Source organism: Colius striatus, chromosome 17 (genome assembly GCF_028858725.1).
Source record: "Colius striatus isolate bColStr4 chromosome 17, bColStr4.1.hap1, whole genome shotgun sequence".
In the NCBI taxonomy this organism is placed as follows: domain Eukaryota; kingdom Metazoa; phylum Chordata; class Aves; order Coliiformes; family Coliidae; genus Colius; species Colius striatus.
Genome location: NC_084775.1, coordinates 5764299 through 5779764, shown reverse-complemented (window position 1 = coordinate 5779764; position 15466 = coordinate 5764299). Strand labels below are relative to the sequence as shown.

At 54.0% G+C, this 15466-nt stretch overlaps 3 protein-coding genes across 8 annotated transcripts in view; all 3 read left to right on the top strand.

The window, feature by feature from the left end:
• PXN (paxillin) overlaps positions 1–4870 on the top strand; it is a 45046-nt gene extending 40176 nt beyond the window's left edge. Inside the window, exon 11 of the mRNA XM_062009897.1 lies at positions 1704–4870. Within this exon, the coding sequence (XP_061865881.1) occupies positions 1704–1970 (267 nt within the window). The 3' untranslated portion in view covers positions 1971–4870. The remainder of the gene's footprint in view (positions 1–1703) is intronic.
• A 217-nt stretch (positions 4871–5087) lies between these two features.
• RPLP0 (ribosomal protein lateral stalk subunit P0) lies at positions 5088–9080 on the top strand. The gene is made up of 8 exons (XM_062010440.1): positions 5088–5157; positions 5359–5462; positions 5912–6087; positions 6182–6269; positions 6547–6693; positions 7147–7332; positions 8084–8224; positions 8855–9080. Exons 2-8 carry the CDS (start codon positions 5409–5411, stop codon positions 9017–9019), a joined length of 957 nt encoding a protein of 318 aa, XP_061866424.1. The 5' UTR covers positions 5088–5157; positions 5359–5408; the 3' UTR covers positions 9020–9080.
• A 205-nt stretch (positions 9081–9285) lies between these two features.
• The window catches only part of GCN1 (GCN1 activator of EIF2AK4), a 44044-nt gene continuing 37863 nt past the window's right edge, over positions 9286–15466 (top strand). For all 6 annotated transcript variants that reach the window (XR_009819955.1, XR_009819957.1, XR_009819956.1 and 3 more), the window contains exons 1-7: positions 9286–9333; positions 11467–11569; positions 12176–12239; positions 12894–13025; positions 14206–14314; positions 15005–15103; positions 15189–15323. Coding sequence is in view for 3 of the 6 variants with exons in the window: in XM_062010451.1 (XP_061866435.1) it covers positions 9316–9333; positions 11467–11569; positions 12176–12239; positions 12894–13025; positions 14206–14314; positions 15005–15103; positions 15189–15323 (660 nt within the window). In the remaining 3 variants the exon portion in view is untranslated. The remainder of the gene's footprint in view (positions 9334–11466; positions 11570–12175; positions 12240–12893; positions 13026–14205; positions 14315–15004; positions 15104–15188; positions 15324–15466) is intronic.

Genomic DNA, 15466 nt, shown 5'->3' with positions numbered 1-15466 from the left:
AATTATAAGCTGGGCTTCTCTCTAAGCACTTGCCTCAGCAATCAGATTTTGAGGATCTTCCTCCCATGCTCCATCTGACAATGTAGACTAATGAAACTGACCTTGTTCAGACAAACATGCAAGTCAGTGAAATAGTGGCAGGCTCCATACAACAGGCACAATAAACAGGAATACTGCAGATTAAATGCTTGGCACTCTTTCAGAGAGCCTTGCAAATATTAACTCTTATATGGCCCCAAGAGATGAGCAAAATCAGCCAGTGTTTCTTAGGGTGGGAAAGAAGGCAGAGACCAGAACAAGCAGCAGAACCACAGGCTGTTGATCTCTGGTGTGATGCTCAGAGCAGACTGTCACTGTGCTGTTGGCCCTGCCTGCCCAGAATTGTCTGTGGCTCCCAGGCGGGGAGCCAGAGTGGAGGCAGAAGATGCCAGTCCTGCCTCTATGGGACTGGGGAGGGCTCTGCCTTTTTGTGCAGAGGTTGAGACTTTTATCAAGCAGTTCTGCATTCCTTTCCCTCTGCTGCCAAGCTGCCTGTGTTATGGGGCCAGCACTGATGTCTTCCAGGACATGAGATGGGATTCTCTTCCTGGTTTTGCTAAAGCAGAGCAGACTTTTCAGCTGTCTTGCTGACTGAGGGAAGAGACTTTATTGAACTAATTGCCAGTATTAGAAAAGTGTTGGACTCACTGCATTCATCTTGGTACTGGGAGTGTTCTGTGTGCTGTTTGCTGGAATCCTGTGTAGTCATTGAGGTCCAGCTGTGTGTGATACTCTGTGTCTTCCCTGATGAAAAAGGATGGTGTTGGAGCTGTGAAAAAAACAGGATTATGGAAAACTGGCTTATCCCCTGGGCCTTGCTGCTGAGCTATTTGATAAATCTGGTAGCATTCTCCACTCTTTCCCACACTATGCTGCCTCAGTTTCCCACTCATACAAGGAGGAGAGTCTCCCCAGTCTTGTGGGAGTGGTGAGTGCTTCTGTTGCAGGTTCTGGCATGTAGCATCCTCAGCTGCCCGACACTGAGGGGAGCGAGGAGCTCTGGATGCTGATAAGCATATAGCTGCTGTGTCCTCTGTTCCTCCTCTATTCAAAGTCATTAGCACTGTAGAACAAACAGTTCCTCCCAGCATTAGTTTGTGTATACCTGTTGGGACTGTTTCAGGATGGACAGTCCTGTGCCAAGTGTGTCTGTGTAATGGCAGCCATTCCAGAGGGATGACTTGGAAAGATTTGTTGTGCTTCATTTTCTCACCTGGAACCAGTCCCACATTCAGCCAAATTCTGCTGCATTAAAGTTCCTGTTGGTCCCTGCTGCTGCCTGCTCTTGGGGGAAGCTGGAGTGAGGTTATCAAAGCAAAAAGTGCTGCAGTGTTTCCCATCTCAGAGGAAGGAGTGTTCCCCTTTCTCCTGGCTGTACACATCTGGTAGCTCATCTGGAGCATTTTCTTTGTAGAAGTGAAAGCAGCTGGGGGAGGGAGCATGGCTGCCTCCCTGGTTGTGGCACTATCTGCCCATCCATCAGCCTTCCCTTGGAAACTCCTCTTGATGGACAGAGTTCAGCTCTTTGGACAACGGGATGATGCTGAAAGGCAGCGGTTCACCCCACTCACAGTGCAGCTGGGCTGAGAGCCAGAGCAGAGGAGAGCTGCTCACACCCCCAGCTTCTCATACAACCTGTCCCCTTCTGCTTTGTCCTCCTGCAGGAATGTTTCACACCCTTCATCAACGGCAGCTTCTTTGAGCACGACGGGCAGCCCTACTGCGAGGTGCATTACCATGAGCGCCGCGGCTCGCTCTGCTCCGGGTGCCAGAAGCCCATCACAGGACGCTGCATCACTGCCATGGGCAAGAAATTTCACCCTGAACACTTTGTCTGTGCCTTCTGCCTCAAGCAGCTCAACAAAGGAACCTTCAAAGAACAGAACGACAAGCCTTACTGCCAGAACTGCTTCCTCAAGCTCTTCTGTTAGAGGCACCATAGACGGGCGCTAAAGCATCTTTCTGCCACCCCCTTGGCAGTTCAGTCTCTCTGAACGTTACTGTGATTTAGAAACCTTACCAGGCAGGGGAGGAGGGTGGGGGGTGGGGGTGCTTGCTGCTGCCCTGCAGAGGCAGTAGATCCAGACATGAGATGGACCATTAAACTGGAAATGCCCTTGCTGTGTCTCAGTAGAGAGAGGCCGAGTCCTCTCATGCGTGTGGTGTCTGTGGGTGTGACCGACAGCTGAGCTCCGCTCCAGGGCTCCAACAGGGAGCTTTTCCCCAGCCCCCTCCTGGCAGGAGGAGTCTTTGCCGGTAGTTTCAGCCAGTGTCAGCTCGCAGACAGCACAGCCCTCGGCTTTGACACCTTTCTCAGGCCGTTGCCGCAGTGTGAGCAGGAGCACATAGGGCTCAGTGCTCCCAGTGCCATCCCAGCTCCCCTCACACGAGCTGCGTGGCCTGTGTAACTGAGACAGCGTCAGCACAGGCAGCCAGGCCCTGCAAGGGTCTCTCCAGTTCCATTACACTGTAAGGAGATTATACCACTTTTTTTTTCTTCTTTTGTTTTTTTTAAGAGGAATCCAGATGTCACTGTGTGGGGTGGTGGGTTTTTTCCTTAGTTTGTTATTCCCTGCCTTTTCTCAGCACACTGGAGCAGGAGGTGGCGTGAGCCCCAACCATCCCTTGGCACCACCTGTGCCAGCACCCAGTCCTGCTCAGGGCCTCTGCTCCCCTTGTCTACTCCCAGGAGAGAGGAAAGGGCATGGTCCCTTCTTTAAAAGCAGGTGCTTTAAGGGAGGTTAGAGCACAGCCTTTGCCATCCACCCCTGTCATGAGCAAGTGTGACGTGTGTGTGTTTGACCTGAAACTGTCACAGAGCAGGGAGAAGGGAGGGATTTAAGAAGCAGGAAAAAAAAAAAGATCCAAACTTTATATCCTTTCTCCTTCCTGTCACTGCTAATGAGACCTGTCAGCCTCTTGGTATTTCCCTTTTCTATGCTCTTGTTAAACATGTTCTACTGAGAGATGCTACAGCAATAACCTTTTATATGACTGTTACTGGTATAACAAGTCCCTTGGGCCCGGTGTGTGAGACACACTTGGGAGTTTTACTATCAAAGTGAATACTGTATCCTGTCTTTGATAAGAACTGTACATTTCTACACTGATTTTGGATTCATAGCTCATTTACTTTTAATCGTCTTATACAGAAACCTGTTTTGAAGTGATTTTAAGAAAGCAACTTTTCTATCAAGCTATGCTGTTCCAGGCAGTGTGCCAGTTGTGCTGGTGTGCTGCCTCTGTAACCTCAACGCTTTGTTCAGCCAAACTAACGTGGAGTATTTGCCTTTTATTGCGGGTGGGGAGGGGCTGGAGTCTGTGGGGAAGGGAATGGGACTTGCATATTTTTTCCTAGCCCAGGCAGGTGAACTGTGGATAGTGCTTTTCATTTTTTATTCCTTTTGTTTTGTTTTCCTCCTCTGGGTCACCTAAAAGTGTATGTTTTGGGTTTTACTGTAACCTGTAAACTGCTGTATTTGAATCACCTGCCGTTCTCCCAAAGCCCAGCTTCCAGGCTGTTACAGGGAGTCTGAACAGGATGCTGCAGGGGGAAAGAGCTCAGACCTTTGCCCTCGGGTTCTCTTCAGCCACTTGCAACAAGAGCAGGGCTGATTAGGGAAGGGAGTTCCTTTGCTCCCATAGAAGAAGCGTCTTGTGACTAAGGAGAAGAACTTGGGAGAGACAGACTCTGTTCCTGACTAGCTGTGTAACCTTGGGCCAGTCACTAAACCTTACTGTGCCTCAGTTTCCCCATCTGTAAAATGGGGGCAATTTAGCCTGGATGTGTGAGGTTATCTTGAGGCTTAGTTCACATTTGCTAAAGCACTTTTAGGTCCTGGCAGGAGGATGCTATGGAAGGTGAAATATTACGTGACTATACCCCATGGTGCTGTGTGGGAGCAGCTGCAGCAGCTGGGGCGAGGTTTGGGATGCTACAGCAATATCACCATCCCCAGCTTGGCAGGTGCATTAGGGGTCCAGGGACAACCCTGTCAGGAACCAACCTGACCTTAGGCTGGAGGCTGTGTGTTGCTGTTCTGCCTGACCCTGCTTGGGTCACCACAGCTGATTTTCAGTGATTTCCCCATACAAAAGAAGCTGAGTTAGTGGTTGTGAGGCTGAAGGGAGCTGTGGAAGCACTAGAGCTGAAACTGTGTCAGCTGGGCTGGGCACAGCTCTGGGGCAGTTGGTGAAGCAAGAAACCTTACCCATTGTCTCTTTAGCTTTTAAATCAATTTGACTCTTAGCTGCATGTACTCACCTGGCTGAGCAGGTCAGAAAGCTGTGGGGGGGGTCCTGGAGCAGGGTGTGACGATGTTTCTGGCACTACTGCTTGTTGTGTGACACCTGCAATCACGTGCCTCAGTTTCCCTGCCTGGGGAGCCTTTATCCTACCTCACCGCTAGTTGAGGCTTGAGTAAGGGATGCTTCTGGCACGTGTGGCAAACCTCGTGCCCAGGGTGCCGGGGAGGGGTGCTGGCGGTGGCGCCCCGCACGCTGCTGGGCTTCCTGGGCTTTGACGTGCTCCACAGACGCCATTCCACCAAACAACGCCGGTGGCTGGCTGCTGCCGCCGCGGGAGCCCGAAACGCCGGCTCTGGGCTGTGAGAGGCAGTTTGGGGGCAGCAAAGCCGCGGCCCGGGACGGGAGTGGGGGGGAGGGCTGGGGCTGGTGCCGGGCCGAGTGGTACCCCGGGGGAAGGCCGGGCCGGGCCGGGGCCGCTCCGCTGGCAGCTGTTCGCGGTGTGTTCTCCCGTGTAAGCTCCGCTCGCCGCCGCTTCTCGGCACGCAGCGCTCCTGCAGTTACGCCAATAAAGGTTTTACCGTGACTCGCGTGTGTTTGCGGTTCTTTCCAGCCCCTCCCTGCGCCGCGCTCCTCCGCCCGCCAGGGGGCGCCCTGCCCGGCCTTGCGCGCTCCTCCCGCTCCCTCCGCGCCTTCCGCCGGCGCCGGGCGCGCTGCCCAATCCGCGCGGTGACCCGCCTTGATTGGCGTGCGGCGGATAGCCAATGGGGTGAGGCGGCGGACGGCCGCGGCTCGCTGTGATTGGACGAGCTCGGCGGTATAAAAGGAAGTGGGTCCGCCCTCCGGCCTTTCTTTCCCGGAGCCCTCGTGGAGGTGAGCGTGCGGCGCGGCGGCTCCCGCAGGCCCGGACGGGACGGGGCGGCCGCAGCGACCCCGCAGCGACCCCGCAGCGTCCCGGGGGGCCTGGGCCGCCCGTCAGCTGTCGGGCAGGGGGCGCTGGGCCGCGGGGAGGATGGAGGGGAGGCGGGGGTAGGGAAGGGTGGGCCCAGCCTGAGCCGCGCTGTTCCCCGGCAGGTCCCAGCTTGTCTTTAAACCCACCGGGCGATCCTTGGAGCACCGCCGCGATGCCCAGGGAAGACAGGGCTACGTGGAAGTCCAACTACTTCATGAAAATCATCGTGAGTGTCGGCGCGGCGCTGAGGCCCGGCCCTCGTGGGGCACAGCTGCCGTCAGGGCTTCGGGGACAATCCCGGCCTTGAGGGAGCGGCCCCGGGGCGGCGGGAGCGGGGCGGGCGCGGCTGCGGGGGCTTCAGACGCATGGGGTGTTACAGGTTGTCTGAATGGGGAGCGATTGCGCGGCAACAGGAAGCGCTGAGGACAGCCGAGATCAGGCCAGGCTTAAGGCTCCTGTGGGTGTTTGCGGTGCCAGCTGCAAAAATAAAACTTGTTTAGGGAACTCCTTCAGTACCCGAGGGAAAGGTGCAGCCCTCTGATGTGCCCATTCTCAGTTTGAGTTCATCACTCTCAGTCTTCTGAGAGTTACATTATAACACCCTGATGTGTTAATGCTGCTCTGTGTGCTGGTCCAGACTTCTTAGTGTAGTCACAGCGTTTTTTCTTGTCATAGCAACTTCTGGATGATTATCCAAAATGTTTCATTGTGGGAGCAGACAACGTGGGATCCAAGCAGATGCAGCAGATCAGGATGTCCCTGCGTGGGAAGGCTGTTGTGCTGATGGGGAAGAACACAATGATGCGCAAAGCTATTCGTGGGCATCTGGAGAACAACCCCGCCCTAGAAAAGTGGGTATCACTGTCTGAACGTGCTCCTGCATCCTTTGTCTGGGAGGAGGAGATGTCCAAGAAGCAGAACTGAGCGCTGTTCTCTTTCCTTCAGGCTGCTGCCTCACATCCGTGGCAACGTGGGCTTTGTCTTCACCAAGGAGGATCTGACTGAGATCCGGGACATGCTGCTGGCTAACAAGGTAGGGGAGATCAGCCCTGGCTGAGGCTCTGGGCTGATGGATAGGGATTGAAAAATAAAACTCTAACTACCCAGGGGCTACCTGAGTGTCAGGAGGCATCACAGGTTGGGAACTAGGCCCCTACTCTCTTATTTAAGCTACTTAAGTTCAACTTCTGTTCCACTTGGTGCGTGCTTGGGTGATGTCTATTCTGGAGGAAGGCTTCAGGAGGGAGTTAGTGTTACTCCATGAGATCTGAGAGATGAGCATTCCTTCAGCTGCTTATCCCTTTGTGCAGGTGCCAGCGGCTGCACGTGCCGGTGCTATTGCTCCATGTGATGTGACTGTGCCTGCCCAGAACACTGGTCTTGGACCTGAGAAGACCTCCTTTTTCCAGGCCTTGGGCATCACCACGAAGATTTCCAGAGGAACCATTGAAATTCTGGTTAGTGAGCAGCATCCTGCTGCTGTTAAAACTCTTCCTTGACTGGAGGGCCCTAATGTGGCAGTTGTAGAGGTCAAAGCTCCCATTGGTGCTGAACTGCTGTACCAGCAGCATGGCTGCTGCACTTCCAGAGCTGGAGGGACAGTGTCTGGCTTGGCTCTGCTCTGCTGTGCAGGGAGTGTCAGTTCTCCAGCAGATCTCAGCTGTGTGATTAAGCTCTGCTGGAGGAACTCACAGCCAAGCTGCAGGTAAAGCAGGAAAGGCACTATCAGAGCTGTACCTGCCTGCGTGGCCCACGGCTTTCTCAGCCTGTGGAGCTGGACTTGGAGTCTGTTGTACTTGTTGTCTCCATTTCCATCTCTTGCCGTTAGAAGTGAGTGCTGCTGCCCCGTTGCATCTCAGGGCCTGAAGCTCTTGGTGTGTATTCACCTCCTCTTCCTCTTGTTTTCTCAGAGTGATGTGCAGCTCATCAAGACTGGAGACAAAGTGGGTGCCAGCGAAGCCACCCTGTTGAACATGCTCAACATCTCGCCCTTCTCCTTTGGGCTGGTGATCCAGCAGGTCTTTGACAATGGCAGCATTTACAACCCTGAAGTGCTGGACATCACCGAGGAGACACTGCACAAGCGTTTCCTGGAGGTGAGTGCCACAGCCTGTGCTGTGTCCTGCCTCTGTGTCCTGCTGCTGTGGCAGCCAGCGCTGCCCCACGAAAGGGGCTACCGAGGTGATGAGGGGCCTGGAACAGCTTACGAGGAAAGGCTGTGGGACCTGAGGCTGTGCAGCCTCGACAAGACAAGGCTAAGGGGGGACCTCATCAATGCTGATCAATACCTAAAAGGTGGATCTCAAGAGGATGGGGCCAGTGTTTGTTGTGTGTCCACTGGCACAGGAGGAGAAAGTCCTTTGGTGCTGAGGTGAGGGAGTCCTGGCACAGGCTGCCCAGGGAGGGTGTGGAGACTCCTCGGGAGGTTTCCAAACCCCCCTGGACACGTTCCTGTGCTCCCTTATCAAGGAGAACGTGCTTGAGCAGAGGCTTGGGCTGGAGCAGTTCTGTAGCGCCCTTCCAACCTTGACCATCCTGTGATACCACAGCCCTCAGTGCCACTGAGAATGGGGCATCATCTCTGGCATTTTCTGTGAGGTCCTGCAAAGCCAGGGGCTCTCAGGTGCCCTGCAGAAGCAGTCTGTCAGGAACCACCTCCTCTCATCTCTTATCTCCTTCTTTCTGGAGCTCCTTCAGAAAGTGTGTGAGGTCACTAAAACCGATGCTGTGTCTCGTTTCCCTGGAGCTGTGTTCATTGTACCCTGGCAGTGTAGAAACCTCATTTGTCCTGGTTTCTAGTGCAGGTGATTTCTCAGAGCACAGGAACATGAGTGTCTCCCCTCGCAGGGTGTCCGTAACGTTGCCAGTGTGTGTCTGCAAATCGGGTACCCGACCATCGCCTCTGTGCCCCACTCCATCGTCAATGGCTACAAGCGTGTCCTGGCCGTGGCTGTGGAGACTGACTACACCTTCCCCCTGGCTGAGAAGGTAACTTCAGGCTCTGTCCTGGCAAGGGGTGGCACTTGCTTCCATGTGGTGTGTACAAACAGCAGGAGAAATGTCAGTTACTGCTGTTCCTTCCTCCCTGGGGCTTGCACTGAAGTGGAGCTGAGTACTGGGTTCAGTGTTGGGTCCCACACCTCAGGAAGGGCACAGAGGGGCTCGAGCATGTCCAGAGCTGGGGAAGGGGCTGGAGCACAAGGGTGCTGGGGAGGGGCTGAGGGAATGGGGGTGTTAAGCCTGGAGGAGGCTGAGGAGAGACAGGAGCACTCTGACACTCCCTGACAGGAGGCTGCAGTGAGCTGGGGATTGGTCTCTGCTCCCAAGTAATGACAAGAGGAACAGAGCTCAAGTTGCCCCAGGGGAGATTGAGGCTGGAGCTGAGGCAGAACTGTTTACCTGAGAGGGGTGTCAGCCCCTGTGCCAGGCTGCCCAGGGAGTGCCCAGCCCTGGAGGGATCCCAAAGCCCAGATGTCTGTCTTCATCCGTGGCAGCGATACACACAGCTGTTGGGCTTTGGGGAAGCTGCAAGCGTTGCCCGCGAGATCGCAGAGGTTCAGCGCTTCGAAGTGTTTGGTTCCTGGGAGCTGACCTCTGTGCTCTGTGCCCCGGGTGCAGGTGAAGGCGTTCCTGGCAGACCCCTCAGCCTTCGTGGCGGCCGTGCCTGTGGCGGCGGAAGCGGCTGCGCCGGCGGCTGCCAGCGCCGTGGCTCCAGCCAAGGAGGCGGCCAAGGAGGAGTCCGAGGAGTCTGACGAGGACATGGGCTTCGGTCTGTTCGACTAACAGCGGCTCCCCGTGCTCGCGTCAGCGTCGGTGCCGTGGCGCAAATAAAGAGGCTGTTTGACGCTGTGTGTGGCTGTGTCGTGGGGGCTGCCGAGCGCCGCGGCGGGGGCACGGAGCGCTCGGGGCCTTGCAGCCGGGGCTGGGCCGCGGCGTGGCCGTGCGCCCGGGGCCGCCGCGGGGAGGGCAGGGCAGGGCCGGGCCGGGCCGCAGCGCCGTCGCCATGGAGACGGGCCCGCCCGCCTGCGCGCGCCTCCGCGCCGGAAGCCGCCGCCGCTTCCGGGGTCACGGGCAGCGCCATGGCGGCCGACACGCAGGTGAGTGCGGGACGGGCCCGCGGCGGCCTCGGCCCGGCGGCAGAGGGGCCCCGGGGCTGCCCGCGGCCGCGCCGCTTCCCGCTCTCGCTCCGCTGCGCCCGCTCGGCCCGGCGGCGGCGCCTGGCCCGGCGCCCGCGGCCGGCCGGGGACGTGGCAGGCGGCCCGCGGCGGGCAGGCCGCGCCGGCGCTGTGCGCGGGGCCGAGCGGAGAGCCCGGGGCCGAGCCGCTGCCCGAGCGGTTACCGGCGCGAAGGGGGGGACGGCGGCGGCCGCGCTCGGGAGGGTGCTGCCCGCTGCCCGCCGGAGCTCCCGGGACACGGCCGTGCGCGGCCCCCGGCTCGCTGCGCCTCACGTTCCGAGGCAAATCCGGACCGAGTCCTTCCCCGTACACGTGCGGGTTGTTCCCGGGGATCCGTTTGCCGCAGTCCCGCGTGGTTCAGCTCGGTAGTGCCCATCCGTGCCCGTCCCCAGATAAAGTAAATGGGTGAAGCCTGTCCCGGCGGCTCTTCCTTGGGAGTCAAAGGCTGCGGCGTTTGTCTGAGTCCCTGGGCTGCTGGGGAAGCCCTGGAGTGTGATATGTGATTCACAGGTTCAATTTCTAAGAGCATTGGAATAGTTTTAACGTGTTTTTCTTGTCTGTACGTCTCCCTGCCTGTGGTGAAGCAGTGTGAGTAAGCACAGCTTAGTTTGAATTTGCATGTGATGAACTCATCTAATTGAAAGGTCTTAATGAAGGTGAGATCTCTAATGGCAGCTTGTGCTGTCACTTGATCATCCTCCCCAGATCCTCCTGTGCCTTCCCCTGCAGAGGTGCAGCCCCCCTTTCAGCCAGTTGTTGAGCAGAGCTCAGGGCATGGGATGGCCAGAGGGTCAGGGAGGTGTGAACAGCCTCTAAATCCCAGGTAGTCACTCTGCAGATTTACCCTTCCCTGCCTGCCAGCAAGAAATCCTTCCCTGAAAGCAGCTCTTGGGAGGGATGGAGGTAAATTGCCATTTCTCAGCTGCTGGGTTTCCTGAGCTTAGAAAAAGACTTGGGGCAAAACAAGTGGTGTTTTTCCTGAAGAAGGAGGAGACAGTTTTGACAAGGCATGTCTCTTTCCTGCCCTTCCTGATACTGATGATGAAGGGATAAAGTTGCTCAGTTTATGAGCTCAATTTTAAAAGCCTTTCCTGCAGATCTGTGTTTTGGGTTATGTAAATGCAGAAGCCCCCTGAGCGCAGACCTGGCTGAGCCCTGTGCAGCCCACCTGAGCTCTTTCATCTTACATCTCTTGCAAAACTTGGAAGTTAGTGGAGATGGTTTCAGTACTTCAAGGAGCTGGTTGTTGAGAACTCCTTTCTGGTCTTCTCAGTGTTTCTCACCATCCCAATACCACTTGAAAACTGAAACGAGCCACGTGCAGGAGCTGAACTCCTGAGCAGTTTTGGTCCCTCCCTCCTGGAAGATCCAGGCACACAGTAGCACAGGCATCAAAACCCCACTCAGCTGGGGAATCTTTCCTTTTGGGCCTTTGTTTTGCTTGGGTGACCTTGGGCACTGCTGATAGTGCCTGGAAGGAGGCTGGGAGTGAGTGAGACACAGCCCTTTGTCATCTGAGGAGATTTACAGAATCCCTTCCCTGACATGTGTGTTAATTCTGACTACAGGTGTGTGCTTTGTCCTTTTGCTGGGCCTGTGTACAGAGTTTCACACCCATTGACAGCCCAACAGCACAGGTGGATTTTTTGGGAGGGCAGTTGCAGTCAGCCCTGGGTCACCTGCAGTTAGAAGCTGCTTCAGGGAGTGTGTGGGCTTTAGGAGAAAAGCACCTTTACATTCTTGAGATACCTTTTCTTTGGTGCTTTTGAAGGTCCCGCATTCAAGGCCATTGATCTCACCTCTCACTCTGCCTTACTTTTAGAGGGGTGACTGCATGTTGCGGAATGCTGTGGCAGGGACAGGGGTGAACAAACAAGCAGCCCTAAAGCCAACAGAAGGGGGAGATTTCAGTCCCACTGTGTGGTGTGGAGTGACCCTTCCCCCAGTGTTTGGCCACTGAGGGGTGGTGTGGGAGCAGAAGCCATGTGTGGCTTGCCCTGGGCCTGTGTTCTGGCTGTTGGTGTCTGATGGTTTTCCCTTTGCGTGTGGGTTTAGATTTCGGACACGCTGAAGCGCTTTGCGGTGAAGGTGACCACGGCCAGCGTGAAGGAGCGCAGGGAGATCCTCAGCGAGCTGGGAAAATGCATTTCTGGGAAAGGTAAAAGCTTTGGGGCGTGTCTGGTGGAGGAGAATGTTAGTTTCAAAGGCTGTGTGAAACCTGAGGGGTAGTTCTTTTAAGGGAGGGGTCTGGCAGCACCTGGAGTCTGTTCTTTCTCCCAGAGCTGCTGCTAAGCAGGGGCTTTGTAGGTAACACAGCCCTGTGGTTGTAGGCACAGGTGCTTTTTCCAGCTGTAGCATCATGTGTATTAGTTTTTCATTAGTGTATCAGTTGTCCCTTTCCTGACTCTTGGCTTGTTTTTGTAACGATTCATGGAACATCTATACATGCACACACCTACATGTGTATGTGTGTAGAGAGCATGGAAGATTTTAGGTAGGCTGAAGCAAAGCTGAAATCAATTTTTAAAGGTATTTTTCCTTTCTCCCCTCTTCTGAAGCTGACTGGGGAACATCCAGGTCCAATTCTGCCATTGCTTTTAAAAATACACGTAAAGTATATACACATGGAGCACTTTTCCTGTGATCCTCGCAGGCAGTTTTGTGGATGTGAGCAGTTCATGGTTCCAGTAGTGAAACCAATGATGTTTGTGTTAAAGAGCTCATCATTTCACAAAGAAACATTTCCAAATGCATTCTGTTGCAGATCTTCCAGAGGGTGCAGTGAAAGGCCTTTGCAAACTCTTCTGCCTTACTCTGCATCGGTACCGGTGAGTCCATCCGTGTGGGACTGGTGTATTGTTTCATCTGTCAGTGTTTGTGTATTGCTTAGTTAAACTGGTGTGGAGGATCCTGAAATGTTGGCATGCAATGGCACATAGATGCCCATGACATTGAGAGGTGCCATCTGCTAGTTAAACTCTCAAGTGATGTTTGACCTGGAACAGTTTTACCATTTTTACCTTGTGTTTCACTTTTGATCTTGAAATGGAAACTTACATCCTCAGTTTTCTTCTGCAACCTGAGGGTGAGCCTCAGTGTAACTTCTGCTGCCTGAGGAGGGGAATGGGCCTTTATGCCAGAAACTTCTCCTCTTCTTGGAACGGAGGGATAAAATAACTCTTTGCCTGAGTGCTGCCATGAGAAAGCAGAGTCCTGTGTGTGCTGCAGGTGTGGTATTGTGTGTGTGCTGCAGGTGTGATTCTGTGTGTGCTGCTGGTGTAATACCATGTGTGGTGTTGGCAGGCATTGTGTGTGTGCTGCAGGTGTGATTCCATGTGTGCTGCAGGTGTAATACCATGTGTGGTGTTGACAGGCATTGTGTGTGTGCTGCAGGTGTGATTCCATGTGTGCTGCAGGTGTAATACCATGTGTGGTGTTGGCAGGCCTCTGGATGCTGACAGGGGGTGTGTGTGTCGTTGCAGCGACGCGGCGTCCCGCAGAGCCCTGCAGCTGGCCCTTCAGCAACTCGCAGAGTCCCAGCCAGAGGCAACATCAAAAAACCTTCTGCAGGCACTTCAGTCTTCAGGGCTCGGTGGCAAGGCTGGAGTTCCCAGGTGCTGCATGAGTTACTCTGTGTGGAAGCAGTTCTGAGTTGCTGGTAGTTGCTCTGGTGTTCAAAGTGATTCTTCTGCTACTGCTTGCCAGAGGTGTTAAAACCACGTAGAGACAAAGCTAATAACCATTCAAATGTTCTCCTCTCACCTCTGTGGTGTCTTCTGTGCAAGCAGGACTATCTTGCTGTGACTGCTGGTGGATTGGGGCTGAGCTACAGTTTTGCCTTTGTTAACCTGCAAGAAATAAGGAATAAACTCTTGTATCAACAAATAGTCTCCAAAACAATTAGGAAGGAAAATTTCCTTCCCCATTTGGTGTTCTGCTGGTGGAATTCAAGACCCTGTGATAGATAGGAGGATAATGAGATTTGGATCTGAGCTGAGAAACACGCTGCTGCTGTACTGTGGCAGCACCTGGGAAGAGCAGTGGTTCCAGAGGTGGCTTAGGGTGTTGTTCAGCTGACCCAGACCACAGAGTGCTGTCCCACCACGATGCCATGGCTGAACAGAAGTGTAGAAAAACACCTGGTGTTGATGGAAGGTTTGCAGTGGTGGGATAGTGACCCTTCAGGCACAGGGGCTGTCTGTGGGCATGGGGACACTTCCTGTGTTCCTTCAGTTTGAGGTAAAGGTCAGAACGGGGTGAGGGTCTGCAGGGAGCTGTGGGTGAGATCCCTTACCTGGAGTGGAGGGAGGAGGTGGGAGTTGGCAGAACGCAGAAGAAAGTGATGTACCAGGAGGGAGTGAAAGCTGAGAAATGATTTGGCAGTCTGAGGCTGGGCAGCTTTAACAGTAAAGATGAGCAGCAGATGAGAAATCTTGAGTCACTTTTTGGGCTCTCTCAGATGGTGAAGTATTTATCTCTCCTTTCTGAAATGCCACTGGGGAGATCCAAAAATGATCTTTCTTCTGTGAAGGCTTTTCATTCCCAGCAGGCAAGATGTAGCCTCTTTTGTGCCATTCAGAAGCTCTAAGTGTTAAGCAGGAGCTGGAACACACAGCTTGTGAGGGGCAATTATTTTCTGTAAACACTAAGGCTTGAGCTGTATTTTTCTGTGATGGAATTGCCCCACTTATAAGGTGTTCTCAGTTGGGCAGAGATGAGTCTATTAGGGACTAGTAGGTGGAAGTTCCATGCTGGGAGCTGTAGACTTACCTCCTCCTTCTGTCTGTACAACAGTAAGAGCAGTGGCTCTGCAGCTCTGCTGGCCCTGTCCTGGACGTGCCTGCTTGTACGCACAGTCTTTCCAACACCCGACAAGAGACAGGGAGAAACATGGAAAAAACTGGTAAGTTCTTTTTGATTTGCAGCAATCTGCCTTTGGAGACAAGGGCTTCAGTGTTTCTGATGTCTTTTAAGTTGCTGGAATGTTGCAGATATTTCTGAAGGTAACTGATAATGTCCTGTTGGAATCCAGGTTTACAGTACAATCCCTTTTGCTTTCTGGTGTGTTGTGATCTCTCCTGTTTTGCTGGAGAAGCAGAGGTGTATGAGGGATGAGAGTGAGACAGTCCTGTGCCTGTGCATTACTGTTGTTTTGAGGAGAGAGCTGCTACTGGGGCCTCTGAGGGCAGCCTGCAGCTTGGCCTGGATTCTTGGGCCTCCCTTGAAGTGCTTCCCTCTGATACTGTGTCATTCAGTGTAAAGTAGCTTTTTGCTTTCTGTTCACCTCCTTTAACAACCTGAACCTGTGACTGTGCTCACAGCACTTTGGGATGCAGTTGGAACCCATTCTAAGAAGACACATCATTTGATATAAATTGCTGTTTTCGAAGTCAGGGTTTCCAAAACCTTGAGGCATGTCCTGCACAGTGCATGTGACATGGAAGCAGTGGCAGCTTGTTGCAAGAACCTTCACAACCTAAAGACTTTTTCCTGAGCAGAATCAGCTACTCACTGGCATCCAACATGTCTTGTTTGGTGGGAGCTCTCTGAGAAGCAGCTGCCTGAAGGTTTTCTTGGCTCTTTCCCTTGGCAGGCGGAGGTTCAGTGTTTGCTCCTTTTGGAAGTCCTGGGAGGTTCCCATAAGCAGGCAGTGGATGGGGCAGTGAAGAAGTTGAACAGGCTGTGGAAAGAGGTGATGTATGCCTCAGGGGACTGCATCCATTCACCTGCATGTCCTGCCTTCTGTGGTGTTAATGTGCCGTGCTCTTTCTCTTCAGAACCAAGATCTGGTGGATCAGTACCTGTCTGTCATTCTTGGTCTGGAACCGAACCAGAGTTATGCTGCAATGCTGGGGCTGGTGGTGCAGTTTTGCACAGCCCAGAAGGAGATGGATGTTATTAAGCGACACAAGGTAAATCTGTCACACTGCTCTTTGGGGCAATAAGTGTCACTGTGGAGAAGGGGCTGAGCAGATGACTCGGTGTGGGTGGTGCTTTGCATCTGTCTCTGGTTTCATTATCTCTCAATTCAGTAGTCATGCACTTCTGACTAAGC